This window comes from Heptranchias perlo, chromosome 1, assembly GCF_035084215.1.
Source record: "Heptranchias perlo isolate sHepPer1 chromosome 1, sHepPer1.hap1, whole genome shotgun sequence".
NCBI lineage: Eukaryota > Metazoa > Chordata > Chondrichthyes > Hexanchiformes > Hexanchidae > Heptranchias > Heptranchias perlo.
The window spans coordinates 52970308-52983325 of NC_090325.1; the positions used below are offsets into that span (position 1 = coordinate 52970308).

Consider the following 13018-nt stretch of genomic DNA (forward strand, 5'->3'; position numbering starts at 1 on the left):
GCATTCCTAGTGCAACACAATAAAGATCGTGGGGGATTGGCTGATCATGGGATACTGGTCTATAGTGCTCAGCCAGTTACAGTGATCATTTGTCCTACTTGTCAGATCAATCATTCTATCGAATTCTACTGCATTAGTATGTACAATATGTAATAAGTACCGGTCCAGTATCAGCAGCGTTGCTAGAACAGAAGATCAGGGAATGCCACTGAAGTAAACAGTTTAAAAGTCAGCAAGATATGTTCTTGAAGAGAGCAGTGATTTAGAAGGTGAGAAGTTGGGGTTGAGATCAATCAAAAAGGGTCAGGCTAGTTGGACCAATTGGCCTTTTTCACATTTCCCCCAAAAATCTTATGATCTTGAAAATGTAGCTTAAATTCTAATCCAGAATATTTTACACACAGTATGACCATCTCTCAATATGCTGAGCATTTACTGAAATGACAATCAAGTAGGTTTTATCTGGTTTATTTGAACAAAATATTTAGCAATATCTTAGATACACAGTATATTCAGCTTGTAGAAGGGGAAAATATTATATTTACATATCTTCTCAAACACATTATATAAATCTTAATATAGAAAGCACAAAAAATAAGGGTTTATTGTTGAAAAGTATTCACCTAAGAAGAAAAAAGATCTTAATAAAAATGACTTGTTTTGCAGCTTTGTTCAGGTACAAAATATACCCGGGATACATCTAGGCTACAGATATTTTCTATAAGATCTGTTCTCCAGAAATTAACATGGCCAAAGTTTGTTTCTGTAACAAATAAACTACAGCTTGAACAATCACTGCTCTGCAGTATAATAGTGTACAAGCAATTCACACCAGACTTCACGTTAGATGTTGGGAACACCCTTTTGCTCGCCAAGCAGCCAGTAGGTCCTCAATTTGCCTTTACCCTTTCAAAGAAGACAAAGCAAATGTTACTCAGATGCTGACACCATCATAAATCCTTAAACACTCGCAAATCTTTGAAAGAAGTATGGACACTACTTCCAGTGGCTTTGTTGATGAATGCACTGAACGCTATAGACAAGAAAGGTCTCAGATTGGATGCCCTGGATGTGCACAGTTAGTTTACCTCAATAGGCAGCATTTATGGGTCCTGGAATTGATCTCAGCCCTGTTAAATTAGGAAGGCAGGGGAGAAATAAACCAAGGTTCCTACTCCTAACTGCTAATCGTAATAATTCTGAGTGAGGAGTCAGATGTAATAGGGACAACTGAAACATAGTTAGATAAAGAACAGGACTGGCAATTAAATATTGCAGGATATAACGTATTTAGGAAGGATAGAGAAGGAAGAAGGGGGGTGGAGTAGCTGTATTAATTAGAAACAACATAATGGCAATAGAAAAAATGGACATAAGTAATATTAAGATGGAAATAGAATCTATATGGATTGAGACAAAGGATAGAAGGGATTGATCACGTTAATAGGTATATTCTATAGACCACCTAATAGTGGAAGGAAAGTGGAGGAAGAAATATGTAGGCGAATCTATGAAATGAGTAAAAAGCATTGATGAATAATTAATGGGAGATTTCAACTACCTGGCAATAAACTGACAAGAGATAGGGAAAGGGGAATAGAGTTTTTACAGTGTGTACATGACCTCTTTCTTACCCAGAATGTGAGAAGCCCAACAAGAGAGGAATCACTGCTGCATCTAGTAATGGGAAATGAACCGGAGCAGATAAGAGAAGTAAGTATAGGGGAACATCTAGGTAATAGCGGTCATAACATAATAAGGTTTAAAATAATGATTGAGAAAGACATAAGTAAGTCAAAAACCAATGTAATAGATGGGAAGAAAACTAATTTTATGGGAATGAGAATGTAACTAGGGAAGGTAAACTAGAAAAAAATATTGACAAAGAAATAGAACAGCAGTGGGAAATATTTAAAACGATGATCAATAGAGTTCAGGAGAAATATATTCCTCTAAAAAACAAGAACAAACTAGCCAATAATGAAACACCATGGATGAATAAAGAGATAAGGTTAAAACTGAAACAAAAAAAGGTATACTCTAAGTACACAGACAATAAAGGAGAGGATGACAAAAGGGAATACGAAAAGGTTAGGAAAGATGTCAAAAAATCAATTAGTAAGCAAAGAGGAACTATGAAATTAAATTATCAAGGAACATTAAAAGAAATAGTAAAGTATTCTACAGATACATAAATAACAAAAGAAAAAATCAGTATAGGGATTGGGTCACTAAGGGATGCATAAGATAAATGCACAGATGACAGTGAAATGGCAGAAATGCTGAATAGTTACTTTGCCTCATTATTTATCAGGGAGACTAACAAGGTGGGTATGGCATTAGAAGAGGAGAGCAAAAAAGGTACAAAGATATTTAAGATAGAAAGGGGGGAGGTAATTGATAAACTAATCAAACTTAGAGAGGATAAAACTCCTGGTCCGAATGGATTGCATCTGTACATATTAAAAGAAGTTAGGGAAGAGATAGCAGATTATCTATGTTTTTATATATTACATATATAAAAAAAAACATTAGAAAAGGCAACATTGCCAGAGGACTGGCTGACAGCTAATGTTATTCCTATATTTAAAAAGGGAGATAGAACCAGTCCAGGGAACTATAGACTAGTTAGCTTAATGTTGATGGTGGGAACAATAATGGAATTTTTTTTACTCAAAGGTGTAATAGAAAAACATCTAAAAAACAAAAATATAATAAATAGTCAGCACGGATTTCAGAAGGGAAAATCATGCTTGACCAACCTTATTGAATTCTTTGAAGAAGTAACAGGAAGAGTAGACAAGGGTAATACAGTAGATGTAATATATTTGGATTATCAAAAGGCCTTCAATAAGGCACCACATTGTAGACTCATGACTAAGGTCAGAGCATGTGGAGTCAGGGGACAAGTAGCAGAATAGATAGCAAGCTGGCTACAAAACAGAAAACAGAGTGTAGGGGTTAACAGTAGCTACTCAGACTGGCAAAAGGTGGGAAGTGGTGTTGCACAGGGATCGATGCTGGGACCACTGTTGTTCACAATTTACATTAACGATTTGGACTCGGGAATCAGAAGTACAATTTCAAAATTTGCAGATGACATGAAATTGGGGGTGCAGTTAATACAAAGGAAGAACAAATTAAAATGCAAGAAGACATTAATAAACTTGCAGAATGGGCATGTAATTGGCAAATGAATTTCAATATAGATAAGTGTGAGGTGATGCATTGTGGTAGGAAGAATAAGGAGGCCACATATTGCTTGAATAATAATAGTCTAAATGGGGCAGAGGAGCAAAGGGAACTCGGGGTATAGATACAGAAATCACTAAAAGTAGCGACATAGACTAATAAGGCCATAAAAAAGGCAAGCCAAGCACTGGGGTTCATTCCTAGAGGGATAGAATTGAAAAGCAGAGAAGTTATGTTAAACTTGTATAGAACCTTGGTTAGACCACACTTAAGAGTACTGTGCACGGCTCTGGTCTCCATATTATAAAAAGGATATAGAGGCATTGGAGAAGGTGCAAAAAAGATTCAAAAGGATAATACAAGAACTGAGAGGATATACTCATCAGGGAAGACTAAAAAGGCTGGGGCTCTTTTCTCTAGAAAAGAAAACGCTGAGGGGTGACCTGACAGAGGTCTTTAAGATAATGAAAGGGTTTGATAGGGTAGATATAGAGAAAATGTTTCCACTTGTGGGGGAGTCGAAAACTAGAGGTCATCAATATAAAATAGTCACTAATAAATCCAATAGGGAATTCAGGAGAATTCTTTACCCAAAGAGTGTTAAGAATATGGAACACGCTACCACAAGGAGTAGTTGAGGTAAATAGCATAGATGCATTTAAGGGAAAGCTAGATAAGCACATGAAGGTGAAAGGAATAGAAGGATATGCTGATAGGGTTAGATGAAATAGGGAAGGAGGAGGTTCGTGTGGAGCATAAACGCCGGCATAGACCAGTTCTGCTGAATGGCCTGTTTCTGTGCTGTAGACTCAATGTAACTCAATGTAATCAATAACTCCTGCTGAAAAGTGTATTTGTGGATGGTGGGTGAAAACACGAGTGGACTTAGCTGTGATGCTATCCACAAGTGATTAGCATGCTGGCACTAACTGTTTTGGCTCGTATATGAAATATGGCTATTTAGGTGAAGTACCAGAGGAGTTTAGGCACCTTTGAAACTATACTCAAAACATGCTCGAGGGGCTGGATGACCTACGCCTGTTCCTATGTGTTCAGTGTGGGCATCCCCAGGCAGCTCACCAGCAAAGAGGTTTGGAATTTCGGGCTGCTGCATCGCTGGCAGCAGTCTCGGGTAAGTGCTTAAAGGGGAAGGGAAGACGATCAGGAAGGAAGGTGACCAGGCATGGGGGGGGTAATGAGCGGCCGGCAATGATCTGTGGGACTGCAGTGGTCCCTTTAGGAATGGCTGGTTAGGTCTCGTGCAGACCTGGTTTTCCTGAATGCAGCCCCTTATTTGCAATGCAATGGGTCTAATACCTGCTTCTGGCGTGGGCCTTGGACGCTTATTTTTTTGCTTATACCAATATGACGGGCGGCACATTTCCAGCTCATAAAAGGCACGCATGCCATATTGGAGGCTTAGGCACCCATTTAGTGCCTGAAAAACGAGCGCGGTGCATTGAATATCTAAGCCATTTTGTTTTTTTAATATATTTTGTGCTCATCAAGGTAAGGGACGACTGTGTTCAGGAATGGAACTCTTCCTGTTTCAGACATTTAGCATCAGCATTAATCATTTTCAGGTCAGTGCAGAGTAAAGCTCCCTCAACTCTGCCCAAACAACATGCCTTAACTCAGAAGATGTGTGATATTTTTACCATTTCTCACACCAGCCATCCTGTGGCTTCTCTGAGTGAGATTGCCAAATTAGAAACCCATTTTGTACTGTACACTGATGCCCATTAGGAACTGGATTGAAAGTGCCCAAACTCATATCACATAGGGCCTTTACAGCCAGCAGACAGACTAGACTTTTAGCACAAGAAAATACTGCGGATGCTGGAAATCTGAAATAAAAGCAGAAAATGCTGGAAATACTCAGCAAGTCAGGCAGCATCTGTGGAGAAAGAAATGGAGTTAACATTTCAGGTCGATGACCCTTCTGATCTGACGAAGGGTCATCGACCTGAAACGTTCATCACATCTGTCCGGGCTGGATTTAAACCCAGGTCCCAGATGTGAAAAGCCACCCAGTTCTCTTCAACACAGATTTTATCAAGAATAGTGCCTTTGCTGCCTCCAGATATCATTGGAGGCTGGTGCACCTTCATAAAAATTAACAAATTTATAGCAGTGGTATCTTCAGCCCCCTTGCTTATGGTACATGACAAAAATCTTGCATAAGCACCAATGGCAGCAATCAAAATAAGGGATTTTTTTATGTGTGCCTGATAAATTATTACCCAACAAGTTATGGGACTAATTTAATTTAGTGGCAGCACACCTACTAATCAAATTTAGCCCAAACTTTTTTTTTGGAGCATACCATGAATTTCAACTAAGTCATTATTTTTAGAATTTTGCATGTTTTGATCCTTTAAATGTAGCTGGCAATATATATGGTTAATGAGAACACTGGTCAGATTTTCTTGCTCTGCTTCTTTACGGTAATCCTTATTTTGAGCTACTATTCTTAGCTGTTTGGCATTTTGTCTTTGATGCTGCCTTGTTTGAAAGCAGCTGAATGTAATGGAAACAGAAATGCCTGAACCTGAAATCTTCCACATTAGTATAATGTGTTTGAGAAAATATAAAATCGGGTGAACGCTGATTGGCTGCATCGATTTTGAGTCGGCTGTTTATTTGTAATGGCAAAATGGAAACTGGGAATTGAGCCAACTCTTTATTACAGCAGTGAGCAGAAAGAACACATTAGGATGTTAGCAGTTCAGATCATTAATATGCACACCTAGCCCTTCTGAATGGAACTGGTAAATGGTTTGCTCCACATCTAGGGCTTGGGGTTAATTACTTCTTCAAAACTGCCAATTTACGTGATTTTTTTTTATTGGTTAGATTGCCCAATGGTCTGATTGTGCATGTTACTTGTTTAGATTTGATGCATTTGGCTCAGTTTTCCCTGGAACCAACTGAACCACCTCGTTCATTCAACAAGCATAAACTCATCTTTTAGCTTAAGTTACAGGCCAGTGGTCACTTGATAAGGATATTGATGTCAAGAATGACACATGAAGCAGTTGGAGTCATTCTTTAATATTGGTCTGAGAATCCAAAGCCATGGTCTTCGGTCCCCGCCACAAACTCCGTTCCCTAGCACCGACTCCATCCCCCTTTCTGGCTATTGTTTGAGGCTGAACCAGACAGTTCACAACCTTGGCGTCCTATATGTCCCTGAGCTGAGCTTCTGACCCCATATGCTCTCCATCACTTAGGCTGCCTACTTCCACCTCCAACATTCCCTGCCTCTGCCCCTGCCTCAGGTCATCTACTGCTGAAACCCTCATTGTTACCTCTAGACTGGACTATTCCAATGCTCTATCAAAAGCAAAATACTGCGGATGCTGGAAATCTGAAATAAAAACAGAAAATGCTGGAAAAGCTCAGCAAGTGAAGCAGCATCTCAGATCTCAGCATTTCAGATGCTGCCTCACTTGCTGAGCTTTTCCAGCATTTTCTGTTTTTATTCCAATGCTCTGCTGGCTGGCCATCCACCTTGCAACCTCCATAAACTTGAGCTCACCGAAACCTTTCCGCCCATATCCTGAATTGCTCTGAGTTCCGTTCACCCATCGTCCCTGCGCTTTCTGACCTACGTTGGCTCCCGGTCCGGGAACGCCTCGATTTTAAAATTCTCATCCTTGTTTTCAAATCCCTCCATGGCCTCACCTCTCGCTATCTCTGTAACCTCCTTCAGCCCTACAACCCTCCGAGATCTCTGTGCTTCTCCAATTCTTGATTCTTGCGCATCTCTGATTTTAATCGCTCCACCATTAGCAGCCGTGCCTTCAGCTGCCTAGGCCCTAAGCTTTGGAATTCCCTCCCTGAACCTTTCAGCCGCTCTACCCCTCTCTCCTCCTTTAAGGCATTCCTTAAAATCTACTTTTTTGGCCAACCTTTTGGTCACCTGTCCTAATATCTCCTTTTGTGGCTCAGTATCAAATTTTGTTTGATAACGCTCCTGTGAAGTGCCTTGGGACGTTTTACTACATTAAAGGTGCTATATAAATGCAAGTTGTTGTATTTGTTGACTGCTGTCATTCCAAATGGTATTGACATTAATATTATTAAAAATTGCAGTTATTGCAAATAGAGGGGTGGAACAAGTTGTTTTTCTTTAAATTGCATATTTTCTCCTTTCTCCTTCAGATCCCCAGCTCCTATTATTTTCTTTTCTCCTGTAGTTTAGAAGACACTTTCCAACCCACAGTGATCTCAACAGTCATTGTTAATGCTACTCCTTAGTTATTTCACCAGAAGGTATCAACAAGCACTGAATGAAACTGTGATTCACATTCAATTTGCTTACCTTCACTGCACCAGTTTTGTCAGTTCTTAAACAGACATTAAGATTGAGAAGAGACATGATCCCAGGACTTTAAAATGTGAGAGACATGGTTGGCACAGGTACAAGCAAGCAATTTAATTCAACTATGAGCACCGAAGTGGACAAAATTTTAAAAATATACAATCTTGAAGCTACACCAGAGAATAGAAAAATATAGCAGTATTTATGGACAGTAGATTCCTCGCAAAACCAGTTAATGTTACTTTTTTTAAAAAATGGATGTGGCTCCCCCGATGATTCAGCTTTTTAAGACATGATTAACTGACCTATACAGATCAAAAAGGTCCCTAGAAGGTTAGCTGATCTCAAACAGGGTGATACTAGGGCTGCTACAATTGGCCTCAGTGCCCCATGATCAGAGAGGGGAGAAATGGCCAGGGTTTCTATTGCTGATTGCTATTCAGTGACCTGTGACAGGGGTACATGTGTGGATATCATGGAGGGCAGGATTGGGTTTGGCTGTGATGCCCCCACTGCCTATAACTGGCTTATTCCTCACAGAATATTATAACATGTTATGGTCAAATATGTCAATATCTTACAAATATCATGGTCCACTTAAAAACAGAATTATAAGCTATTAATATATTATTGCAGTGTATAGTATTTTGGGATCACAAGCATGTCTTGATGCTTTGGGTCATAAAGCCATGGTGCATCTTCCCTGCCAATACATTAGACAAAACCATTATTATTCTACAAACTCTTAGAGAAATGACTAACACGTCTACTAATATAGAATCATAGAAACTTACAGCACAGAAGGTCATTCAGCCCGCCTTGCCTGTGCTGGCTCTTTGAAACAGCTTTCCACATCCCAGCTTTTTCCCCATAACTCTGCAATTTAGTTCCCTTCAAGTACATGTCTAATTGCCTTTTGAAAGTTCCTATGGAATACGCTTCCACTACCCTTTCAGATAGTGCATTCCAGATCTTAACAACTCTCCATGTGAAAGATTTCCCCTCTATTTCTTTTGCCACTTATTTTAAATCTATGACCTTTGGTGACCAACCCACTTGCCAGAGGAAATAGTTTCTCCCTATTTGCTCTATCAAATAGGGGTGTAACGTTTGCAATCCTGCAGTCCTCTGGCACCACTTCCATATCCAATGAGGATTGAAAGATTGTGGTCAGAGCTTCTGCTATCTCCACCCTTGTTTCCCTCAGCAATGTAGGATGCATCCCATCTGGACCGGGTGACTTGTTAACTTTGAGTGACGCTAACCTATTTAGCACCTCCTTTCTATCTATTTTTATCCTATCCAATACCTCTACTCTCTCCTCCTCTACTACGACATTAACTTCATCCTCTTCTATTGTGAAGACTGCAAAGCACTCATTCAATACCTCACTCATGCTCACTACCTCCACCAGAAGATTTCCTTTTTGGTCCCTATAAAAGATTTTTGGGTTTTTGTTACCTGCTAATCTTTTCTCATACTCTCTCTTTGCCCTTTTTATATCCTTTTTCAATTTCCCCCTGCACTTTTTGTATTCTGCTTGGTTTTCCACTGTATTTTGCACCAGACATTTGTCGTAAACCTCCTTTTTCTGTTTTATTTTAATCGAAAATAGCTCCCAAGAGCTCTCCAGTGGTATTCATGACAACAGCTGCATAACCAGTATTCCAGTTTTGTCATATCTAATGGTACAGTCCTATAGAATAGGCAAAAAACCCAGCATAAGCCTGCTGGACACTACATGTATACAATGTGCATGCCTTACACCATAACGCATTGTGATTCATCAGTCCTCATTAATTAGTCAAATACAAGGTAAATTTTGTGAGGAGTGGCCTCCAGCACGGGGCCTTGCAAAATTTACTCTAATGGCTATTCAGTAGATTCCTGACATGCATCTTTCGTCCTTATGGGAATACGCTAACTAGTTGTCCTAAAAGAGACCGCTGCAAGGTGCTCCAGAATCGGAAAAGGAAAATTGAGCCGTTGATTTCTGTAGGGCCAGAGAGGCATGAATGGGACATCCAGTTTTTTTTAAAAGTAGAGTTTTTGTACAATCTTATGCTTAAATATTTCTGTTCAATTGTGCTGTTTGATAGTAATCCAGCTATGTGGTATTTGGATATCATTTACCCTCTTTGGATTTGGTGATTTATTAGTGGAAATATGTTGAGTGATGTACTTGGAACTTTGTTAACTTGCATCTCCATAAAAAAGGAGGGTGCATGTCAGGAATCTACTGAATAGCCATTAGAGTAAATTTTGCAAGGCCCCGTGCTGGAGGCCACTCCTCACAAAATTTACCTTGTTGTATTTGACTAATTAATGAGGACTGATAAATCACAATGCGTTATGGTGTAAGGCATGCACATTGTATACATGTAGTGTCCAGCGGGCTTATGCTGGGTTTTTTGCCTATTCTATAGGTCTGTACCATTAGATATGACAATACTGGTTATGCAGCTGTTGTCATGAATACCACTGGAGAGCTCTTGGGAGCTATTTTCGATTTGGGTGGACATCGAGACGGTGGTGTGCGAAACGATTGCACCGCCCACCTGATCGCCACCAGCCAGAGGCTTGAACCATTTTCATGATTGAGCCACATTACAATATTTTTGGCCAGCTGCCAATGCTCAACAAGTGCTGCTAGGCAGCTCGGCGATTGGGAGGGAAGCAGGAAATCCCGTCGGTTCCTCTGCGGAGCCAAGCTGGAAGTAAGGCCTTAAAGGGGTTGGGGAGGTCCCACTGTGCAACTGAAAGCGGGTGGGAAGATTTTGATAGGACCAGAAAGAGCATTCATGCCTTTTAGTTCAACTAGTTAGGCCGTTCTATGTCCAGTATCAAGGGTGCAGCGTACGCAAGGGCATGCTCTGCTGATTGGTACTTGAAAATTACATCATGCTCCTATATACGGTGTAGGATCCCAATTTAATTTGAATGGAAGTACTGCTCACCTATTTCCCAGCATGGTCCAAAATCACAGTGGACCAGACGTCAGCGGGAATGGAGTGGTAAGTAGCGTCCTTTGATTTTTGAATTGCTACCTCCCCCTTCCAGTCATAAAACAAGGATGTGAATCTATTCTCTTTCTTTTGCGGAATTCCTCCTCCCCCCTTCCCCCCATATCCTTATTTCCTGAAGGTGGCAACTCATGTTAGAATACAGGCCTACATATGGTGGTGGGCCTCCAGTAGATCATACAAGTGGTTATTCTTCATCTGCAGAGTGAGAATTGGTGCACTATTCACCAATACATGTTCATTGCTAGCTGGGATCGGTGGAAAACAGTCAGCAACCTGCCTAAATCTTCCTCTCCTTTGCCTTGGAATGCTGAGGCCGCTTGCAATGCTTGCATTCTCCACAGGTTTTAACTCAGCATAAACTAGAGGTCTGAAAACGTGGGCCTTTCATGATGTGGCTCAGTGGGATGATTTTCATCTTCACTGCTTGGTAGTAAACTGCCTAATTTTCATTTCAATGGACATGAAAAATGAAAATAAAAGCCTATGGGATCCAAAGGAAAGTGGCTAGTTAGATCCAAAATTGGCTCAGTGGCAAGAAACAAAGGGTAATGGTTGACGGGTGTTTTTGCGACTGGAAGGCTGCTTCCAGTGGGATCCTGCAAGGCTCAGTACTAGGTCCCTTGCTTTTTGTGGTATATATTAATGATTTGGACTTGAATGTGGGAGGCTTGATCAAGAAGTTTGCAGATGATACAAAAATTGGCTGCGTGGTTGATAGTGAGGAGGAAAGCTGTAGACTGCAGGAAGATATCAATGGACTGGTCAGGTGGGCAGAAAAGTGGCAAATGGAATTCAATCCAGAGAAAGGTGAGGTAATGCATTTGGGGAGGGCAAACAAGGCAAACTAGTACACAATAAATGGGAGGATACTGATAGGTATAGAGGAACAAATGGACCTTGGAGTGCATGTCCACAGATTCCTGAAGGTAGCAGGACAGGTAGATAAGGTGGTATAAAAAGGCATACAGGATACTTTCCTGTATTAGCCAAGGCATAGAATATAAGAACAGGGAGGTTATGTTAGAACTGTATAAAACATTGGTTATACCACAACTTGAGTACTGCGTACAGTTCTGGTCACCACGTTACAGGAAAGATGTGATTGCACTAGAGAGGGTACAGAGGAGATTTATGAGGATGTTGCCAGGGCTGGAGAATTTTAGCTATGAGAAAAGATTGGATAGACTGGGGTTGTTTTCTTTGGAACAAAGGAGGCTGAGGGGAGATTTAATTGAGGTCTATAAAATTATGACGGGACTAGATAGAGTGGATAGGGAGGTCCTATTTCCCTTAGCAGATGGGTCAGTGACCAAGGGGCATAGATTTAAAGCAATTGGTAGAAGGATTAGATGGGAGCTGAGGAGAAATTTTTTCACCCAGAGGGTGGTGGGGGTCTGGAACTCACTGCCTGAAAGGATGGTAGAGGCAGAAACCCTCAACTCATTTAAAAAGCACTTGGATGTCCACTTGAAGTGTCGTAGCCAACAGGGCTACGGACGAAGTGCTGGACATGATGGGCCGAATGGCCTCCATCTGTGCCGTAACTTTCTATGATTCTATGAAAAAAGTGATTTATGTAATGGACAGGAAATCCACCTACTGGTTCATAGTGGTGAAGACGAAAATCAACCCCAGTGAACCCTGGAGGAATGGAAATTTTTGGTTATTTACTACAAGTGTTTAGCAGAATAATTAGTGGTTCTATAGTTCCCAAGATACGTGTTTCTCATTTATAGGATAGAACCAGACGTTTTGAGGTTAAAGAGTAAATATTCAGAGGCATATAACACTGCTGGAAATGCAGCTGGATGGAACTTCTGCCCTTCATTTTCACTTGACCATTACCCAATCCTAAATCCCAGGGATGGGGTTATTTAAATAATTGTGGCAGCCCTGTAGTGGTGTAACAAGTGGGTCTAACTCATGGATCCACCGTAATCTGGGAGCGCCACCTTGATTTTCCAACAGTTGGGTGGGGGGGGGGAGGTGGGGATATCTGAGGCCAGATCGAGCCGAAGAACAAGCTGGGCCAAAATTCTTTCTTCTAATTCCAATGACAGAAGGTGTAGTCTGGAACAGTAATTAATTCCTCAGTGTTGGGGCTTACACTCAGCCCAGAATGGAACCTATGTCGTCTCTGAGGGGATGTACATACCTCGGGGCCTATTTGATGGGATTTCCAAAGTAGCCTGGGAATAATCGAGCATTCCACCCCAAATTCCAACCCCTCTGCTGCACTTTTGCCAGTACTCTGCTTCCCGCCTCTCCCCAACCCCCAACCTCCAGATAGAATGTCTAAGCTTGAATTTTTGAATATTTAACATATTCTAAAATAAAATATTCTAGTCCAAAACTAGGGGTCATAAATATAAGATAATCACAAAAAAATCTTATAAGGAATTAAGGAGAAAATGTGGAACTTGCTACCGCATGGAATGGTTGGGGCAAGTAGCATAGATGCGTTTAAGGGGAA

The 13018-nt window shown here is 40.8% G+C and overlaps 1 protein-coding gene across 1 annotated transcript in view; it reads right to left on the minus strand.

The window, feature by feature from the left end:
* Window positions 1–461: 461 nt before the first annotated feature.
* The window catches only part of npr2 (natriuretic peptide receptor 2), a 131116-nt gene continuing 118559 nt past the window's right edge, over window positions 462–13018 (minus strand). Inside the window, exon 22 of the mRNA XM_067985205.1 lies at window positions 462–906. Within this exon, the coding sequence (XP_067841306.1) occupies window positions 844–906 (63 nt within the window). The 3' untranslated portion in view covers window positions 462–843. The remainder of the gene's footprint in view (window positions 907–13018) is intronic.